Raw genomic sequence first — 21,766 nt, forward strand, 5'->3', positions numbered from 1 at the left:
GGTATCCCATCTGGACAAGTCTGCTATCAGGTCCCGTTTTGTCTTGCGGAGGATGCCAATGCCCCTCTCTTCGCAAAGATTTTCCAGGTCTGCTAGGCACATGTTCTGGTAGTTCCCGGACATTTCCATGCCAAATAAAATAAAACTTTGGGGAAGGGGTACTGGCTACACAGTCTCTCTGTATATATAAAAAATATATTGCCTTCCAGCTACACCAACGAATTAGTTCGTTTCTGGATAGCGATAGCGCTATCTTAGATACTTTCAGCACAACACAGATCTCCACCGCTGCCTAACACTGTCACATGAGCCCTCAGTGGCTGACCGCACTTAGCCTTCTAAACGGTGCCAGCGCACAGATCGTGCGAACTCTGGTCGCAGTCAATGCGCAGGAACCGTTAAGAATTAGCCGCAGACAACTCAGAAGGGAGCCTGTGAGACACGGGTGATTACAACGTCACCTACTGGTTCAGAGTAAACTGCCACCACCGCGGTTACTATGGGACCGTGGGGCCCACTAACTGACTGACTAATCCTGCGAATAAAACGGTTAAACACACGATATTCTGTCTAGCCAACAACAAACAAACAGTAGCGTATCTTCAGAGACCCGGGATCATTTCTGTGTGTGCTGATAAGCAGGGTAGCGAAACAGTGAATGACTTGGGAAAAGTCGTTTATTCACAGCAATATAAATAATTAATATATACAGACAATTATGAAAAGCACCAATTAGTAAAACAGTAATAGCCAGTATGAAAAATAAAAGAAGGGAGAAAAATACTTAGTTCCTGGAAAGATGTCCTTTTTGTGGGAAAACTTGTAAAGTCCTTGGTTTCAATCAAGTCCAGAGTTCAGACCAGGTGGATGCCAGCATATCCTCAAGCTGGCATAAATGAGTTCAAGATGTTTCAGAATGGACGACGCTGAGCTTTGGTCCTCTGCCAGTCTTATGCCCCTGAGTCAGTAGGAGGGAGTGAGGGCGGGGAGCCACACACCCCCTTAGAAGATGAGATGAGCCCTCCCCTTGTCCTGGGGATTAGAAATCATATCTACCCATATATGGGCTCTATCTCACAGAACCGTACAGGTCAGGGCAGATTTATTAACATTTTCAGGTCTGTCTCGATTTACCCAGCGCCCTGATACCAGACATGAGGGGTGGGACCCCTGCGGTATCATCAGGGCATTTTGAGACTGCCTAACTGGTAGTCCTTACCTCAGAATGTTCTGAAACTTCCTCAGAACCAGCACCGGGGCTCATGCTACCCTTCCCCCACGTTTGGCACTGCTGCCACCTTAGGAACCCCAGAAATATGACAGATCTGGGAAGTTATAGATATGGCTATGAGACAGAGGTTATTCCCAGGCAAAGGCTTCTTTGAAGTTGGCAGCAGCAAGCCACATGTCGGCTCCCTGCTGGGAAAAGGAGTCGGAGTGTCTGAGTTTCCTCACTCTAAATTGGTTCTGTCATGGTGTTTGTCACCTTATACCTGATGGATGGGCCATCAGCACAGCTGGAAGCCAGGGACTCTCTGGGCCCAGGCTCATTAGCATATCAAAAGAGCCATCCAGCCTTTAAGGATGGTGCTCTCTCTCTTGAGTGAGAAGAGACTGCAGCTGCCCCTACACACTCAACCCAGATTGTATCGATTTGAAGCGCAATCGATGCAGAGCGATCGAGTGCGATCGCTTTCCTTCACGGGCGGTTACAGGACGCAACCGTCCGTGACACCACCCCACTTCAGAGTTCCACCCTTCCAACGTAAATCCAAACAAGACTACCTGTGTTATCTCTGCGTCTTACCTTTCAATTCACCTCCAGCCTACTTGCTTTTTAGCTCTCATTCTCAACCACAGTTTTTTTTGCCTGTGCTACCACAACAACTGTGTTCTCAATCACTCTCCATCCGACCTACTCATTACTTCTGTAAAGTACTAAGCTCCACAGGCACCAAAGTAGTAAGTATATTATACCAACACTCATAACACGAATAAAAGACACTGTCCCATTGAGATGAGCTCACCAGACATAGAGCGGACCCTGAAGCGTGGCGGTGGTATACTGGCTGGCTTCTTTGATTGCACTTCGATCTTTAATGGGTTTTTGCCGCCCATGTTAAATATGCTTTAAAAATAAAGAGACAATCTGTAAGTAAACGAACATCACTGCACCTATGTAATGCTGACATTTTATGCAGTGCTTTACGGTACATTGAACAATGTATGTCACTTCAATCCCTCAGACGAGCTTACAACATCCATACACAAGCGTAAAAACAATTTTTAACATTTCATTTTTCTCTTTAATATTAAAAAATGTGCTTTGCATGTTTAGAATCAGTCTTGCTGCAGAATGGAGTCTGATCAAAAAGTTCTCTCATGGTATTGGGTGATGGATAGGTATTGGTCTGTAGACAAAAGCACTGATGAGACCCATTCATTCTGATCATAGAAATGCACACCAAAACCTGAAGGTTATCACAGGCGTAATTTATACATTAGTCACTAAATGACGCTATAGCCATTATTCTAATTATGGCCTAAGGTGGCACCCTAGGGCTGCTCTTAAGTTAGCCGATTTGGGCGGAGGTTGGGGGTGAATCTTAGAAATACTATGGGGTGCTGCTCCTATGGCCCAACCCCTAAATGTTGTAGTTCCCAGCAGCATCTTGTGCACTGCATGACTGGAGATGTAATGCGTGGATGCGAGAACATGTCAGTACTTGCATCCATGGACTATATCTCCCAGCATGCATTGCGGTGTGTGTGTGTGTGTGTGTACCCCATGTAAATAAGTGGTGGGGTTCTAACCCCCCCCCCCCCCCCCCCAACAGCACACACACACACACACACACACCATTATGGACCTCATATGAAAGAAAAATACAAAGTTTTCCTGGAGCTCATTTCCCTTTAAGGCTCAAATGACCACATCATGCATTCATCTAGGGTGGATGATCAAATTTAGTTATGATTCTCTTTTTCAGGAGAAAGCATAACTCATGTCTATAAGGAGTTATTCTTACACCTGCACTGTGGCTCTTTGGCTTTTGGAGCACTTTCTCGCTACCCAAACAGGAGTGTGTGTGGACGACACACCCACTGGCTATATATACACTGAAGGAAGACAGGGGGGAGTGTATGGTTGGGAGATCTCTTACTACGTGCACTGGGGGCTCTCTGGCTACCTATAAAGGGGGGGGGGGCTGCCCTTTCTGGATACTTAAACCCGGGGGGGGGGGGGGGGAGGAGTTGTCTGTGTGGCTATCTATACTTTGGGGACCTATCTAGCTATACTGGGGGGTGGCACTCTCTGGCTACCCATAACTGAAGGCACTCTCCAACCTGTATCGGGGTATATTGCTGGCTACTTAGACTTGGGTGGGGACTTTCTGGCTAACTTAAATGGCTCTCTCTGGCTCACTCTCTGGCTAACTTAAATGGCTGCTTATACTCAGCATTCTGATTCGCTCCACGCAAAACATTGAGTCACTTTAATATGGTAAAAATTGGAAAGAATCAGAACACTAGGAAGGTTAAGCCATGTTCTCATCAGCTTCACCCAGTGACAACCTACTATTATAGGTTTAACTGATGGATTACTAAGATATAAAAAAGTTCACACAAGATAAAAAGCCCACACAAAAAGAACAAAACAAAAAAATTACAGGTATTCTGTGCCATCATCCTTTGGGTCCCCAGTTTCCAGTCCGAGAAGAAATCGCGTTCCCCTCCCCACACTAGTAGTCACTGTCACCAGCTTATTTCCAACCAGCCATGTTTTTGATCTTCCTCCATCCAGTAGGAATTCGCTGACTGGTGACCTACAAATGAATACAAATGCACTTGAAACCTTCATTTAAAGATGGAAAAAAAAAAAAAAAAAAAAAAAAAAAAAAAGCAGAAAGCATATCTGCACTACTGATGGACACTACCTAAAAAAAACAAAAACAAAACCAGGTTCTCCTTGGTCACACAACTGCTAACAGAGTTAAGATGCACGAGGACTGTCGCCCACAGAAATTGTGAAATAATCCTTAGCAGCGTTTCCCAAACCCATCCTCATTTCATGCCTTCCAATGTGACAGTAAGTCTGACACCACTGTAGTACATTCACTAGCCATTAGATACTGCTGACAGAAGGCTGCAGGTGTGGGACCAACTATCAGTTAAGACTTTGGTGATTAAAATTTGCCTTCCTAAAACAGAAGGTATTTGCAATAATTCAGCTTTAAAGGGAACCTAAACTGAGAAGGATATGGATTTTTCCTTTTAATACCAGTTGCCTGACTCTCCTGCTGATCCTGTGTCTCTAATACTTTTAGCCACAGCCCCTGAAAAAAGCATGCAGATCAGGTGCTCTGACTGAAGTCAGACTGGATTAGCTGCATGCTTGTTTCAGGTGTGTGATTCAGCCACTACTGAAGCTAAATAGATCAGCAGGACTGCCAAGCAACTGGTATTGTTTAAAAGGAAACAGCCATATCCCTCTCAGAGTAGGTTCACGCTTGTATTAAAAATGTATCCGTGGCTCAGTTTTTTGACCCGGATCAAAAACGGAGCTACGGATACCAATGTTAAAATTAACAGCCATCTTCACTCAAAAAAAAACCCAAAACGTATCAATCTGCATTCCAGGTGATCAGTTTTAAAAACCTGAATGGACAGTCCAGATTTGCAGGATTGTCACGGACCCCGGATACACGGAGGGGTAGTGAAAATCAATGCCAAAATGGATGCCCCTCTACACGGGCATCTTTGGACACAGAAACAAATCAGTTTTCCACGTCCCAGCCCTGTCTCTGGGGGGGCAGCGGTGAGGATGATTTAAACTTAAATACAACTGGGGAGCGGGGAACTTACTTCCTTGAGTTCCACCACTCAACGTCTCTGCCTGTAATACTATCCAATGAAGTACAGAGGGCGGGATTGGGGATTTTTTTTTTTTATCAGTGAGGGTCACACTGTAGTCACTTCCTGTCTGAGTCAGGACTGAGTCAGCCGCTTACATACCAGATATTTAACTCTTTGCAGCTAATCCAGTCTGACTTTAGTCAGAGCTCCTGATCTGTATGCTTTGTGAGGGGCTGTGGCTAAAAGTATTAAGCTGGCCATACACTGGCCCGATTTACCGCCGTTTCGACAGCAGATTCGATCACTGGGATCGAATCTGCTGCCAATCGTTCGCGCTACACGCCGAATTTCGATTCATTTCGTCCGATCCCGTCGATCGCGCCGTGTGGAAAATTACCGCCAATCGCCCGCGGGTAAAGAGCGCATCGCTAGCGGCGTTCGAGTGCCCGACAACCGACGCAATAGAGCCCGCATACATTACCTGCTCCGCCGGCGCGACTGCCCCCGCTCGTCTCCGCTCTGGTCTCCGGCATGCCTTCACTTATTCCTGCCCGGCAGGAAGTTTAAACAGTAGAGGGCGCTCTACTGTTTAAACTTCCTGCCGGGCAGGAAGAAGTGAAGCATGCTGGAGCCGGAGACCAGAGCGGAGAAGAAGAGCGGAGAGAGACCCGGGAGTCGCGCCGGCGGAGCAGGTAATGTATGCGGTGGGGGGGAGCGGCGGCAGCAGCAGCACCACCACAACAGATTGTGATCGGTTTCAGGCTGAAAATCGGTTCACAATCTGTTTGCAGTAAAGGTAGCCATACGATCCCTCTCTGATCAGATTCGATCAGATAGGGATCTGTCTGTTGGTCGAATCTGATGGCAAATCAACCAGTGTATGGCCACCTTTAGAGACATAGGATCAGCAGGAGAGTCAGGAAACTGGTATTATTTTAAAAGGAAAAATCCATATCCTTAGGTTTAGGTTCCCTTTAAGTGAGCAAGTGTGGTTTCCCATGATCACTCAGGAATCCTTGAAATGTAGAACTTTATAAGTTAAAAGGGGCATTAAAAAAAAAAAAAAAAAAAAAAAAAAAAAAAAAAAATCACATCTGCCTGGCTTTGGTCTTTAAATATTTTACAGATTACCCTGCAAGCTCATGCTGAGCCAGAATGTGTAAGGGGCTGAAAGATCAAAAAGCCCTCTTACTAAAATGCTATGTAAAGCAGAATTCTGCCTTCTTAAAACAAAAAGGTATCTGCGATTATTCAGGTTGGAGTGAGCATTTGAGGTGCCCACAATGCATTACTGCTGAATATGCAAATCATCCTTTGTTGTGCCAGATAGCTAAACACACCCCCAGAACCGCTGGAATGCAATGTGTCAGCTTGTTAATATTATAGAGCCACAATACTGCAACATGCACAAAGGTGGTCATTCATAGAAATCTTGCCAGCTGCGATAGAGCGGAGATCTCCCGCTGAAAGCTGGCGGTAAGCTGTCGGAAGGCATGTCGGAAACACTTCAGCCGGCAGAGTCCCTCCGTGCGCTGCTCTCTCTGGGAGGTCTGTCCCATTCACTTGTATGTAATCCGCAAAATCAGAGGAAGCGGTATTTCCCGTCCACATACCGCTTCCTCTAAACTTTATGAATGGCCATTTTGTTACTTTTTTCTAGATAAATCTAGAAAAACACTGGAGAAGGCGGAAATTTCTCGCTCTGCTGGGGGATTGTAGATTTTCATGCAGGAACAGCTTTTATGAATGCCCGCTGTTTTGAGCGGAAAACTTGCGGTAACCTTTTATGAATAGAGCCCAAAGACTGTTTTGGATTGGCCTATCCTCCCCAGTGCATGGAACAGAATAATTTGGTTGTATAGAGTAGGAAATGAAACACACAGCCAAACACGAAAATGGGATATCTTAAACAAAGGTAATGGTAAGCGAGACAGGTTTCACGAAACTCACCTTTTAGGAACAGCTGTAAAGTTGGTGAAGACATATCTAGCCATCATATCCAGACAGATCTCGGTTAGCTCCAGATGAAGATTTCTCAAGCTTTCGTCAGTGGCCTGGCCTTCTTCAGGAGCAGCTGCACTCAGGCTACTGCTGGTCACTGATGGCTGCATTCGACTGAGCAGAAAAGCAAGGAGTGTTAAGAGGACAAGAAATCTCTACAGCAGGTCTGCTGGATCATGACTTCTTATCCCTTGCAAACCAGGAGGATGCTGCATCATCCACAACACTGAACCAATAGGAGCAGCAACACTAAATGCCACAAAAATGTCATCAAGAAGCCAGTAACTGCACATGTGCTTATCAAGAGTGTATTAAAAGGTAATTCTGAAGGGTTAGGAGTTCAAGAAAAGCCTAGTTGTGCTGCTGTATAGTAAAGAGGAGATGGACTCAAACAGAATAGGGCCTAGTAATCATCTGGAGACTTTTCTCTACTATTGTTAACATGTACTTATACACATTCTGCTTGTCTTTGTTTGTAGGTTGATCACCAAGACTAGGGGAGGAAAAAGCCCTCATACTTGATATATATATATATATATATATATATATATATATATATATATATATATATATATATATATATATATATATATATATATAAAGGCTCAACCTACATGGATCAATCACCCTTCAGGTGGTGGGGCCACCAAGCTGAAATGCTATTAACGAAGGCCTTACTGCAAGTAGAGTGATCAGCTATCCTCAACAATCTTCCTAGGCACGGTTTAAAACTCCTGGTTATAACGTAGGAACTAAAGTCATGATCGGCAGACCTGTATTTAAGCAATACTGAAGCATACTGAACAAAAAAAAAGTTAGATACTCTCCTATGGAGAGGGAAAGCACCAGATCTCAGAGTCATCCCTGACCTCTCTCGGTATCCCCCATTCCAGCACTGTCCCAGTTCAAATTTGCCACCTCTGGGAGCACTCAGAAGGCACGCACAGTACAGAGCCACCTGGTCTTCAGAAGCGCTAGGGAACAGGAGTGCTTCCAAAGCCTTCCAAGGATCCCCGGAGGCGCAATCAACCAGTTGGTCAATACCTGCAACAGGGGTTCTATGAGATGCACAGCCTCCCCTCTCCATAGGCAAGATTTTTTTTTCTTTTTTTGTAGTTCGCTTCAGTGTTACTTTTAATTGTCAAGACGTGATTCTGCCATGCTCAAACCATACGGTGACTTGAGGCTACAATAGTTTTTTACAAGAGAAGAGTGCAGTCTGAGCCCAACATCAGTAACGCTAAGTCCGTATAAGATCACAAAAGGAAAATTTAAGGAGGGTGGGTGAAGCTATCTCAGACCCATAGTTTGGAATCTTCTAACGTTAGAGGATCTGACTGCAATCTTCTCTAGTGCGTGTTAAAACCATTTATAGTTAATCTTGCAGTGGTTTTAGATGTTTCAGCACAATGCGTGCACTTTTTGGGTTAGGGGCCCCTTCAATGGCTTATGAACATCTAGAAGGGTTACAGAATGGGTGCCTAGGTTGGCCATGCAAGTCGTCCCTGGCATGCATCCTCCTCCCCCTTCTACTGAGTGCAAAGGACACACACTTTCTGGCCTCTACCTGTAGGCAGCACGCTCTGACACGCTGATGCTGCGCGAGCGAAAGGCGTTCGAAAGGTCTCTCATCTCCTTCACTGGGGACGAGTCACTCAAGCCTGGCCTGGCAGGTCTGGATAGCTTCAAGCTACCTCATTTAAAGAAGGCCCCATTGGCAGGGGCCCACCAACCAATCCATATTCCACAAAAGTGGCAATATTAAAGAAAAAAAAAAAAAGTCACCCCACCCACACACAGGATGCCAGTGGAAACCAGTGAAAAGATGTGTAGCGTGGGTACAGCAGAAGGCCCGCGACGATCAGTATTGGGGATACACCATAGAAAAGGAAAAAACAGAAAAAAAAACAAAAATAAATGCCACACATGGAAAAGCAAAACGCAACAAAAACTGAGCAAATCAGGAAAGCAAACAGCAGGGACATCATAAAAAGAAACAGTTATGTCATGGGTACACAACGAGCATGTCTACAACTGGCTCTGTACAGGCCAGTAGTAGAACTTCTACTAGCACTATAGGTGTAAATTTGTTTTTACGCTAAAGCCAATGGAATGTTTGATAATATTTTACAAAATTACCATCTTAGGGAGGAAAAAAAATAGATTTATACTTTTCCATTAACTGAATAAAGAGATATGGGTTTTATAAACTTTGTTGTACATTGATAAATGGTATGAAAAGTTAGCCTATATATTGCTACCCTTAGAAACATCACAAATTTAAGGAATAAAATAAAATTAACCTGTTTCTAATAGGATCACATCTACCTTCCTAGAAACAAATCTCTGATAAATAGTGCAATAATATGGATTTTCATCTACTGACAGAGGATAGAAAAGATGCAAATTTTCCAAGTTCATGAAAATAACTTTGGAAATTGCAGGCCGCTAGACAATGTGCAACTAGATGCATCTAATCTGCAGCATCGTTTACATCATTTCTATCTGCAGTCTCCATGGCGTCAACTCACCAAGCAGTACCGCATTCGGTAATGCTAAAAACAGCTGATTTTACCGATCACTTAGGAAAGTGTCAATCCACCAAGGCTGTTACTGCATGCAAAGCTGAAATTACCGAGAAGTGAGGTAAATTGCCGACTTGTGCGGTAAACACCTCAACAAATGTCAGTCAATGTCAATTCACCATGGTTAAAGCATGCGTGTAAAACACTGTTCCATTATCAGCAGTTCTCTTCTGTCAGTATCAGTGTGAGACTTACAGAAGGAGAGAGGATTACCTATGACTGACAGGAGCAGAAGCCAATAGAAACAGCCCCCATCTCCTGCAAGTCGGGATGATGCATTGTGATAGGATGTAAAGCCTTCTCTGGCAGGTTCTGCTTTTCTACCCCCAGGGAGTGAAGAGAGAAAATTATTATTATTATGTATTTATATAGCGCCGACATATTACGTAGCGCTGTACAGTGTATATACATATATTGTCTTCAGGCCCGGCCCTAGACTTTTTGCCGCCTGAGGCAATTTTGAAGAAATCGCCGACACCCCCCCCCCGTGGGTGTGGGGGGGCCGCCCGAGCTGGAGGGGTTAGTGGGCAGGATGGGGGTATTGGGCCTAGCGTAGCAGGAAGTGACGTCAGTGGAGCGCACGCTGGAACGAGGAAGAGGTGAGTGATCCCCGCCGGTTGCCTCTTACCATGCAGCCAGCAACGTAACTCTTTAAAGCAGGAGGGGAGCTAAGGACGGGGACCCAGGCGAGGGAGGGGGGGGTCCGACCCCCCTCCCCACCACTAGGCCCAATACCCCCTTCCTGCCCGCTATCCCCTCCAGCTCGGGCGCCCCCCCCCACACCCACGGGGCGGGTGTCCCTCCCCCCAGAAGTGCCGCCTGAGGCAAAGGTTTCACCCCGCCTCATGGGCGGGCCGGCCCTGATTGTCTTGTCACTAACTGTCCCTCAAAGGAGCTCACAATCTAATCCCTACTATTGCCATATGTCTATATTATGTAGTGTAAGTACTGTAGTCTAGGGCCAATTTTTTAGGGGGAGCCAATTAACTTATCTGTATGTTTTTGGAATGGAACAGAGAACAGAACAAAAGAAGTTTCCCCTGCCTCCCTTCGGCAATTTAACCTCTTCCATTCCTGTTTAAAGATACAAAGTAGCTAGTAGAGAAATAATCTAAGGATGCATGTTTAACATCTCCTGGAAGCTCATCTAAGCTGTGGCAATTAAATAAAATGTTAAAAAGACAGATTAAGAGCGAGCAGAGGCAGTATAACAAACAATATAACAAAACATGTACACATCTAAAGCCGCATCTACACGCGTAGATGCGCCCGCGATGCTCCTTATCAATCGAGATTGATAAGATCCGACAGGACGGATCTTGCTTCTGCCGATTCCCTGCTTGCTCCCCGCTAGGGGACAATGCCAGGGAATCGAGCGGAAGATAAGCGGCGCGGGGACGAGCGGGAATCGAGTGGGTATTGATGCCGGCGGGGACGCGGCGGGCACGCGGAAGAGGCGATCCGGCAGCGTGGTGGCGTAGTGGTTAGCTCTCTCGCCTTGCAGCGCTGGGTCCCTGGTTCAAATCCCAGCCAGGGTACTATCTGCAAAGAGTTTGTATGTTCTCTCCGTGTCTGCGTTGGTTTCCTCCAGGCACTCCGGTTTCCTCCCACATTCCAAAAACATACAGATAAGTTAATTGGCTCCCCCTAAAAAATTGGCCCTAGACTACAGTACTTACACTACATAATATAGACATATGGCAATGGTAGGGATTAGATTGTGAGCTCCTTTGAGGGACAGTTAGTGACAAGATTATTATATATCTATATATATCTATCTAGATCTATATCTATCTAGATCTATATCTATCTATATCTATATCTATATCTATATCTATATCTATATCTATATCTATATCTATATCTATCTCTATCTATATCTATCTCTATCTATCTCTATCTATATCTATCTCTATCTATATCTCTATCTATATCTCTATCTATATCTCTATCTATATCTCTATCTATATCTCTATCTATATCTCTATCTATCTCTATCTATCTCTATCTATCTCTATCTATCTCTATCTATCTCTATCTATCTCTATCTATCTCTATCTATCTCTATCTATCTCTATCTATCTCTATCTATCTATCTCTATCTATCTATCTCTATCTATCTATCTCTATCTATCTATCTCTATCTATCTATCTCTATCTATCTATCTCTATCTATCTATCTCTATCTATCTATCTCTATCTATCTATCTCTATCTATCTATCTCTATCTATCTATCTCTATCTCTATCTCTATCTCTATCTCTATCTCTATCTCTATCTCTATCTATATCTATATCTATATCTATATCTATATCTATATCTATCTATCTATATCTATCTATCTCTATCTCTATCTATCTCTATCTATCTATCTCTATCTATCTATCTCTATCTATCTATCTCTATCTATCTATCTCTATCTATCTATCTCTATATCTATCTCTATATCTATCTCTATCTCTATCTCTATATCTCTATCTCTATATCTCTATCTCTATCTATCTCTATCTATCTCTATCTATCTCTATCTATCTATCTCTATCTATCTATCTCTATCTATCTATCTCTATCTATCTATCTCTATCTATCTATCTCTATCTATCTATCTCTATCTATCTCTATCTATATCTATATCTATATCTATATCTATATCTATATCTATCTATCTATATCTATCTATCTCTATCTCTATCTATCTCTATCTATCTATCTCTATCTATCTATCTCTATCTATCTATCTCTATCTATCTATCTCTATCTATCTATCTCTATCTATCTATCTCTATCTATCTATCTCTATCTATATCTATATCTATATCTATATCTATATCTATATCTATATCTATCTATCTATATCTATCTATCTCTATCTCTATCTATCTCTATCTATCTATCTCTATCTATCTATCTCTATCTATCTATCTCTATCTATCTATCTCTATCTATCTATCTCTATATCTATCTCTATATCTATCTCTATCTCTATCTCTATCTCTCTATCTCTATATCTCTATCTCTATCTATCTCTATCTATCTCTATCTATCTCTATCTCTCTATCTCTATCTCTCTATCTCTATCTCTCTATCTCTCTATCTCTATCTCTCTATCTCTCTATCTCTATCTCTCTATCTCTATCTCTCTATCTCTATCTCTCTATCTCTATCTCTCTATCTCTATCTCTCTATCTCTCTATCTCTATCTCTATATCTCTATATCTCTATCTCTATATCTCTATCTCTATATCTCTATCTCTATATCTCTATCTCTATATCTCTATCTCTATATCTCTATCTCTATATCTCTATCTCTATATCTCTATCTCTATATCTCTATCTCTATATCTCTATCTCTATATCTCTATCTCTATATCTCTATCTCTATATCTCTATCTCTATATCTCTATCTCTCTATCTCTATATCTCTATCTCTATATCTCTATATCTCTATATCTCTATATCTCTATATCTCTATATCTCTATCTCTATATCTCTATATCTCTATATCTCTATATCTCTATATCTCTATCTCTCTATCTCTATATCTCTATCTCTATCTCTATATCTCTATATCTCTATATCTCTATATCTCTATATCTCTATCTCTATATCTCTATATCTCTATATCTCTATATCTCTATATCTCTATCTCTATATCTCTATCTCTATATCTCTATCTCTATATCTCTATCTCTATATCTCTATCTCTATATCTCTATCTCTATATCTCTATCTCTATATCTCTATCTCTATATCTCTATCTCTATATCTCTATCTCTCTATCTCTATATCTCTATCTCTATATCTCTATCTCTATATCTCTATCTCTATATCTCTATCTCTATATCTCTATCTCTATATCTCTATATCTCTCTATCTCTATATCTCTATCTCTATATCTCTATATCTCTATATCTCTATATCTCTATATCTCTATCTCTATCTCTATATCTCTATATCTCTATATCTCTATATCTCTATATCTCTATCTCTATATCTCTATCTCTCTATCTCTATATCTCTATATCTCTATATCTCTATATCTCTATCTCTATATCTCTATCTCTATATCTCTATCTCTATATCTCTATATCTCTATATCTCTATATCTCTATATCTCTATCTCTATATCTCTATATCTCTATATCTCTATATCTCTATCTCTATATCTCTATCTCTATATCTCTATCTCTATATCTCTATCTCTATATCTCTATCTCTATATCTCTATATCTCTATATCTCTATATCTCTATATCTCTATCTCTAATCTCTATCTCTATATCTCTATCTCTATATCTCTATCTCTATATCTCTATCTCTATATCTCTATCTCTATCTCTCTATCTCTATATCTCTATCTCTATATCTCTATATCTCTATATCTCTATATCTCTATAATCTCTATCTCTATATCTCTATATCTCTATATCTCTATATCTCTATATCTCTATCTCTATATCTCTATCTCTATATCTCTATCTCTATATCTCTATCTCTAATATCTATCTATCTCTATCTCTATCTCTATCTCTATCTCTATATCTCTATCTCTCTATCTCTATATCTCTATCTCTATATCTCTATCTCTATATCTCTATCTCTATATCTCTATCTCTAATCTCTATCTCTATATCTCTATCTCTCTATCTCTATATCTCTATATCTCTATATCTCTATATCTCTATATCTCTATCTCTATATCTCTATATCTCTATATCTCTATATCTCTATATCTCTATCTCTATCTCTATATCTCTATCTCTATATCTCTATATCTCTATATCTCTATATCTCTATATCTCTATCTCTATATCTCTATATCTCTATATCTATATCTCTATATCTCTATCTCTCTATCTCTATATCTATATCTCTATATCTCTATATCTCTATATCTCTATATCTCTATCTCTATATCTCTATATCTCTATATCTCTATATCTCTATATCTCTATCTCTATCTCTATATCTCTATCTCTATATCTCTATATCTCTATATCTCTATATCTCTATATCTCTATCTCTATATCTCTATCTCTATATCTCTATATCTCTATCTCTATATCTCTATCTCTATATCTCTATCTCTATATCTCTATCTCTATATCTCTATATCTCTATATCTCTATATCTCTATATCTCTATCTCTATATCTCTATATCTCTATATCTCTATATCTCTATATCTCTATCTCTATCTCTCTATCTCTATATCTCTATCTCTATATCTCTAATCTCTATATCTCTATATCTCTATATCTATATCTCTATATCTCTATATCTCTATATCTCTATATCTCTATATCTCTATATCTCTATCTCTATCTCTCTATCTCTATATCTCTATCTCTATATCTCTATCTCTATATCTCTATCTCTATATCTCTATCTCTATATCTCTATCTCTCTATATCTCTATCTCTATATCTCTATCTCTCTATCTCTATATCTCTATCTCTATATCTCTATATCTCTATATCTCTATATCTCTATATCTCTATCTCTATCTCTATATCTCTATATCTCTATATCTCTATATCTCTATCTCTATATCTCTATCTCTATATCTCTATCTCTATCTCTATATCTCTATATCTCTATATCTCTATATCTCTATATCTCTATCTCTATCTCTATATCTCTATATCTCTATATCTCTATCTCTATATCTCTATCTCTATATCTCTATCTCTATATCTCTATATCTCTATATCTCTATTCTCTATATCTCTATCTCTATATCTCTATATCTCTATATCTCTATATCTCTATCTCTATATCTCTATCTATATCTCTATCTCTATATCTCTATCTCTATATCTCTATATCTCTATATCTCTATATCTCTATATCTCTATATCTCTATATCTCTATATCTCTATATCTCTATATCTCTATCTCTATATCTCTATCTCTATATCTCTATCTCTATATCTCTATCTCTCTATCTCTATATCTCTATCTCTATATCTCTATCTCTATATCTCTATCTCTATATCTCTATCTCTATATCTCTATCTCTATATCTCTATCTATATCTCTATCTCTATATCTCTATATCTTATCTCTATATCTCTATCTCTATATCTCTATATCTCTATATCTCTATATCTCTATATCTCTATCTCTATATCTCTATATCTCTATATCTCTATATCTCTATCTCTATATCTCTATCTCTATATCTCTATCTCTATATCTCTATCTCTATATCTCTATCTCTATATCTCTATATCTCTATATCTCTATATCTCTATATCTCTATATCTCTATCTCTATATCTCTATCTCTATATCTCTATCTCTATATCTCTATCTCTATATCTCTATCTATATCTCTATCTCTATATCTCTATCTCTATCTCTCTATCTCTATATCTCTATCTCTATATCTCTATATCTCTATATCTCTATATCTCTATATCTCTATCTCTATATCTCTATATCTCTATATCTCTATATCTCTATATCTCTATCTCTATATCTCTATCTCTATATCTCTATCTCTATATCTCTATCTCTATATCTCTATCTCTATATCTCTATCTCTATATCTATCTATATCTCTATCTCTATATCTCTATCTCTATATCTCTATCTCTCTATCTCTATATCTCTATCTCTATATCTCTATATCTCTATCTCTATATCTCTATCTCTATATCTCTATCTCTATATCTCTATCTCTATATCTCTATCTCTATATCTCTATCTCTATCTCTATATCTCTATCTCTATATCTCTATATCTCTATATCTCTATATCTCTATATCTCTATCTCTATATCTCTATATCTCTATATCTCTATATCTCTATATCTCTATCTCTATATCTCTATCTCTATATCTCTATATCTCTATATCTCTATATCTCTATATCTCTATATCTCTATCTCTATATCTCTATATCTCTATATCTCTATATCTCTATATCTCTATCTCTATATCTCTATCTCTATATCTCTATCTCTATATCTCTATCTCTATATCTCTATATCTCTATATCTCTATATCTCTATATCTCTATATCTCTATCTCTATCTCTATCTCTATCTCTCTATCTCTATATCTCTATATCTCTATATCTCTATATCTCTATATCTCTATATCTCTATATCTCTATATCTCTATATCTCTATATCTCTATCTCTATATCTCTATCTCTATATCTCTATCTCTATATCTCTATCTCTATATCTCTATCTCTATATCTCTATCTCTATATCTCTATCTCTATATCTCTATCTCTATATCTCTATCTCTATATCTCTATCTCTTATCTCTATCTCTATATCTCTATCTCTCTATCTCTCTATCTCTATATCTCTATCTCTATATCTCTATCTCTATATCTCTATCTCTATATCTCTATCTCTATATCTCTATCTCTATATCTCTATCTCTATATCTCTATCTATCTCTATATCTCTATCTCTATATCTCTATCTCTATATCTCTATCTCTCTATCTCTCTATCTCTATCTCTCTATCTCTCTATCTCTCTATCTCTATCTCTCTATCTCTCTATTCTTCTCTCTATCTCTATCTCTCTATCTCTATCTCTCTATCTCTATCTCTCTATCTCTATCTCTCTATCTCTATCTCTCTATCTCTATCTCTTATCTCTATATCTCTATCTCTATATCTCTATCTCTATATCTCTATCTCTATATCTCTATCTCTATATCTCTATCTCTATATCTCTATCTCTATATCTCTATCTCTATATCTCTATCTCTATATCTCTATCTCTATATCTCTATCTCTATATCTCTATCTCTCTATCTCTATATCTCTATCTCTATATCTCTATCTCTATATCTCTATATCTCTATATCTCTATATCTCTATCTCTATATCTCTATATCTCTATATCTCTATATCTCTATCTCTATATCTCTATCTCTATATCTCTATCTCTATATCTCTATCTCTATATCTCTATCTCTATATCTCTATCTCTATCTCTATCTCTCTATCTCTATATCTCTATCTCTATATCTCTATATCTCTATATCTCTATCTCTCTATCTCTATATCTCTATATCTCTATATCTCTATCTCTATATCTCTATCTCTATATCTCTATCTCTATATCTCTATCTCTATATCTCTATCTCTCTATCTCTATCTCTCTATCTCTATCTCTCAATCTCTCTATCTCTCTATCTCTCTATCTCTATCTCTCTATCTCTCTATCTCTCTATCTCTATCTCTCTATCTCTATCTCTCTATCTCTATCTCTCTATCTCTATCTCTCTATCTCTATCTCTCTATCTCTATCTCTCTATCTCTATATCTCTATCTCTATATCTCTATCTCTATATCTCTATCTCTATATCTCTATCTCTATATCTCTATCTCTATATCTCTATCTCTCTATCTCTATATCTCTATCTCTATCTCTATCTCTATATCTCTATCTCTATATCTCTATCTCTATATCTCTATCTCTATATCTCTATCTCTATATCTCTATCTCTATCTCTATATCTCTATCTCTATATCTCTATCTCTATATCTCTATCTCTATATCTCTATCTCTATATCTCTATCTCTCTATCTCTCTATCTCTATATCTCTATCTCTCTATCTCTATCTCTATATCTCTATCTCTATCTCTCTATCTCTCTATCTCTATCTCTATATCTCTATCTCTCTATCTCTATCTCTCTATCTCTATCTCTATCTCTCTATCTCTATCTCTCTATCTCTATCTCTCTATCTCTATCTCTCTATCTCTATATCTCTATCTCTATCTCTATCTCTATATCTCTATCTCTATATCTCTATCTCTATATCTCTATCTCTATATCTCTATCTCTATATCTCTATCTCTCTATCTCTATATCTCTATCTCTATATCTCTATATCTCTATATCTCTATATCTCTATATCTCTATCTCTATATCTCTATATCTCTATATCTCTATATCTCTATATCTCTATCTCTATATCTCTATCTCTATATCTCTATCTCTATATCTCTATCTCTATATCTCTATCTCTATATCTCTATCTCTATATCTCTATCTCTATATCTCTATCTCTATCTCTATCTCTATATCTCTATCTCTATATCTCTATCTCTCTATCTCTATATCTCTATCTCTATATCTCTATCTCTATATCTCTATCTCTATATCTCTCTATATCTCTATCTCTATATCTCTATCTCTATATCTCTATCTCTATATCTCTATATCTCTATCTCTATATCTCTATCTCTATATCTCTATCTCTATATCTCTATCTCTATATCTCTATCTCTATATCTCTATCTCTATATCTCTATCTCTATATCTCTATCTCTATATCTCTATCTCTCTATCTCTATATCTCTATCTCTATATCTCTATCTCTATATCTCTATCTCTATATCTCTATCTCTATATCTCTATCTCTCTATCTCTATATCTCTATCTCTATATCTCTATATCTCTATATCTCTATATCTCTATATCTCTATCTCTATATCTCTATATCTCTATATCTCTATATCTCTATATCTCTATCTCTATATCTCTATATCTCTATATCTCTATATCTCTCTATATCTCTATCTCTATATCTCTATCTCTATATCTCTATATCTCTATATCTCTATATCTCTATATCTCTATATCTCTATCTCTCTATCTCTATATCTCTATCTCTATATCTCTATCTCTATATCTCTATCTCTATATCTCTATCTCTATATTCTTATCTCTATATCTCTATCTCTATATCTCTATATCTCTATCTCTATATCTCTATCTCTATATCTCTATCTCTATATCTCTATCTCTATATCTCTATCTCTATATCTCTATCTCTATATCTCTATCTCTATATCTCTATCTCTCTATCTCTATATCTCTATCTCTATATCTCTATCTCTATATCTCTATCTCTATATCTCTATCTCTATATCTCTATCTCTCTATCTCTATATCTCTATCTCTATATCTCTAATCTCTATATCTCTATATCTCTATATCTCTATCTCTATATCTCTATATCTCTATATCTCTATCTCTATATCTCTATCTCTATATCTCTATATCTCTATATCTCTATATCTCTATATCTCTATCTCTATATCTCTATCTCTATATCTCTATCTCTATATCTCTATATCTCTATATCTCTATATCTCTATATCTCTATATCTCTATCTCTATATCTCTATATCTCTATATCTCTATATCTCTATATCTCTATCTCTATATCTCTATCTCTATATCTCTATATCTCTATATCTCTATATCTCTTATCTCTATATCTCTATCTCTATATCTCTATATCTCTATATCTCTATATCTCTATATCTCTATCTCTATATCTCTATCTCTATATCTCTATCTCTATATCTCTATCTCTATATCTCTATATCTCTATATCTCTATATCTCTATATCTCTATCTCTATATCTCTATCTCTATATCTCTATCTCTATATCTCTATCTCTATATCTCTATCTCTATATCTCTATCTCTATATCTCTATCTCTATATCTCTATCTCTCTATCTCTATATCTCTATCTCTATATCTCTATCTCTATATCTCTATCTCTATATCTCTATCTCTATATCGCTATCTCTATATCTCTATCTCTATATCTCTATCTCTATATCTCTATCTCTCTACTATATCTCTATCTCTATATCTCTATCTCTATATCTCTATCTCTATATCTCTATCTCTATATCTCTATCTCTATATCTCTATCTCTATATCTCTATCTCTATATCTCTATCTCTCTATCTCTATATCTCTATCTCTATATCTCTATCTCTATATCTCTATCTCTATATCTCTATCTCTATATCTCTATCTCTCTATCTCTATATCTCTATCTCTATATCTCTATATCTCTATATCTCTATATCTCTATATCTCTATCTCTATATCTCTATATCTCTATATCTCTATATCTCTATATCTCTATCTCTATATCTCTATATCTCTATATCTCTATATCTCTATCTCTATATCTCTATCTCTATATCTCTATCTCTATATCTCTATATCTCTATATCTCTATATCTCTATATCTCTATATCTCTATCTCTCTATCTCTATATCTCTATCTCTATATCTCTATCTCTATATCTCTATCTCTATATCTCTATCTCTATATCTCTATCTCTATATCTCTATCTCTATATCTCTATATCTCTATCTCTATATCTCTATCTCTATATCTCTATCTCTATATCTCTATCTCTATATCTCTATCTCTATATCTCTATCTCTATATCTCTATCTCTATATCTCTATCTCTCTATCTCTATATCTCTATCTCTATATCTCTATCTCTATATCTCTATCTCTATATCTCTATCTCTATATCTCTATCTCTCTATCTCTATATCTCTATCTCTATATCTCTATATCTCTATATCTCTATATCTCTATATCTCTATCTCTATATCTCTATATCTCTATATCTCTATATCTCTATATCTCTATCTCTATATCTCTATATCTCTATCTCTATATCTCTATATCTCTATCTCTATATCTCTATCTCTATATCTCTATCTCTATATCTCTATATCTCTATATCTCTATATCTCTATATCTCTATATCTCTATCTCTATATCTCTATATCTCTATATCTCTATATCTCTATATCTCTATCTCTATATCTCTATCTCTATATCTCTATATCTCTATATCTCTATATCTCTATATCTCTATATCTTCTAATCTCTATATCTCTATATCTCTATATCTCTATATCTCTATATCTCTATCTCTATATCTCTATCTCTATATCTCTATCTCTATATCTCTATCTCTATATCTCTATCTCTATATCTCTATATCTCTATATCTCTATCTCTCTATATCTCTATCTCTATATCTCTATATCTCTATATCTCTATATCTCTATATCTCTATCTCTATATCTCTATATCTCTATATCTCTATATCTCTATATCTTCTATATCTCTATCTCTATATCTCTATCATCTCTATCTCTATATCTCTATCTCTATATCTCTATATCTCTATATCTCTATATCTCTATATCTCTATCTCTATATCTCTATATCTCTATATCTCTATATCTCTATATCTCTATATCTCTATCTCTATATCTCTATCTCTATATCTCTATCTCTATATCTCTATCTCTATATCTCTATCTCTATATCTCTATATCTCTATCTCTATATCTCTATATCTCTATATCTCTATATCTCTATATCTCTATCTCTATCTCTCTATCTCTATATCTCTATCTCTCTATCTCTATATCTCTATCTCTATATCTCTATATCTCTATATCTCTATATCTCTATATCTCTATCTCTATATCTCTATATCTCTA

At 37.1% G+C, this 21,766-nt stretch overlaps 1 protein-coding gene across 1 annotated transcript in view; it reads right to left on the reverse strand.

The window, feature by feature from the left end:
• The window catches only part of TSC2 (TSC complex subunit 2), a 130,146-nt gene that overhangs the window by 45,364 nt on the left and 63,016 nt on the right, over window positions 1-21,766 (reverse strand). The window contains exons 26-29 of the mRNA XM_068247295.1: window positions 8,426-8,548; window positions 6,808-6,972; window positions 3,672-3,827; window positions 2,028-2,128 (exon numbers count right to left, since the gene is read on the reverse strand). Coding sequence (XP_068103396.1) covers window positions 2,028-2,128; window positions 3,672-3,827; window positions 6,808-6,972; window positions 8,426-8,548 — 545 coding nt within the window. The remainder of the gene's footprint in view (window positions 1-2,027; window positions 2,129-3,671; window positions 3,828-6,807; window positions 6,973-8,425; window positions 8,549-21,766) is intronic.

Source organism: Hyperolius riggenbachi, chromosome 7 (assembly GCF_040937935.1).
Source record: "Hyperolius riggenbachi isolate aHypRig1 chromosome 7, aHypRig1.pri, whole genome shotgun sequence".
NCBI classification, from domain to species: Eukaryota; Metazoa; Chordata; class Amphibia; order Anura; family Hyperoliidae; genus Hyperolius; species Hyperolius riggenbachi.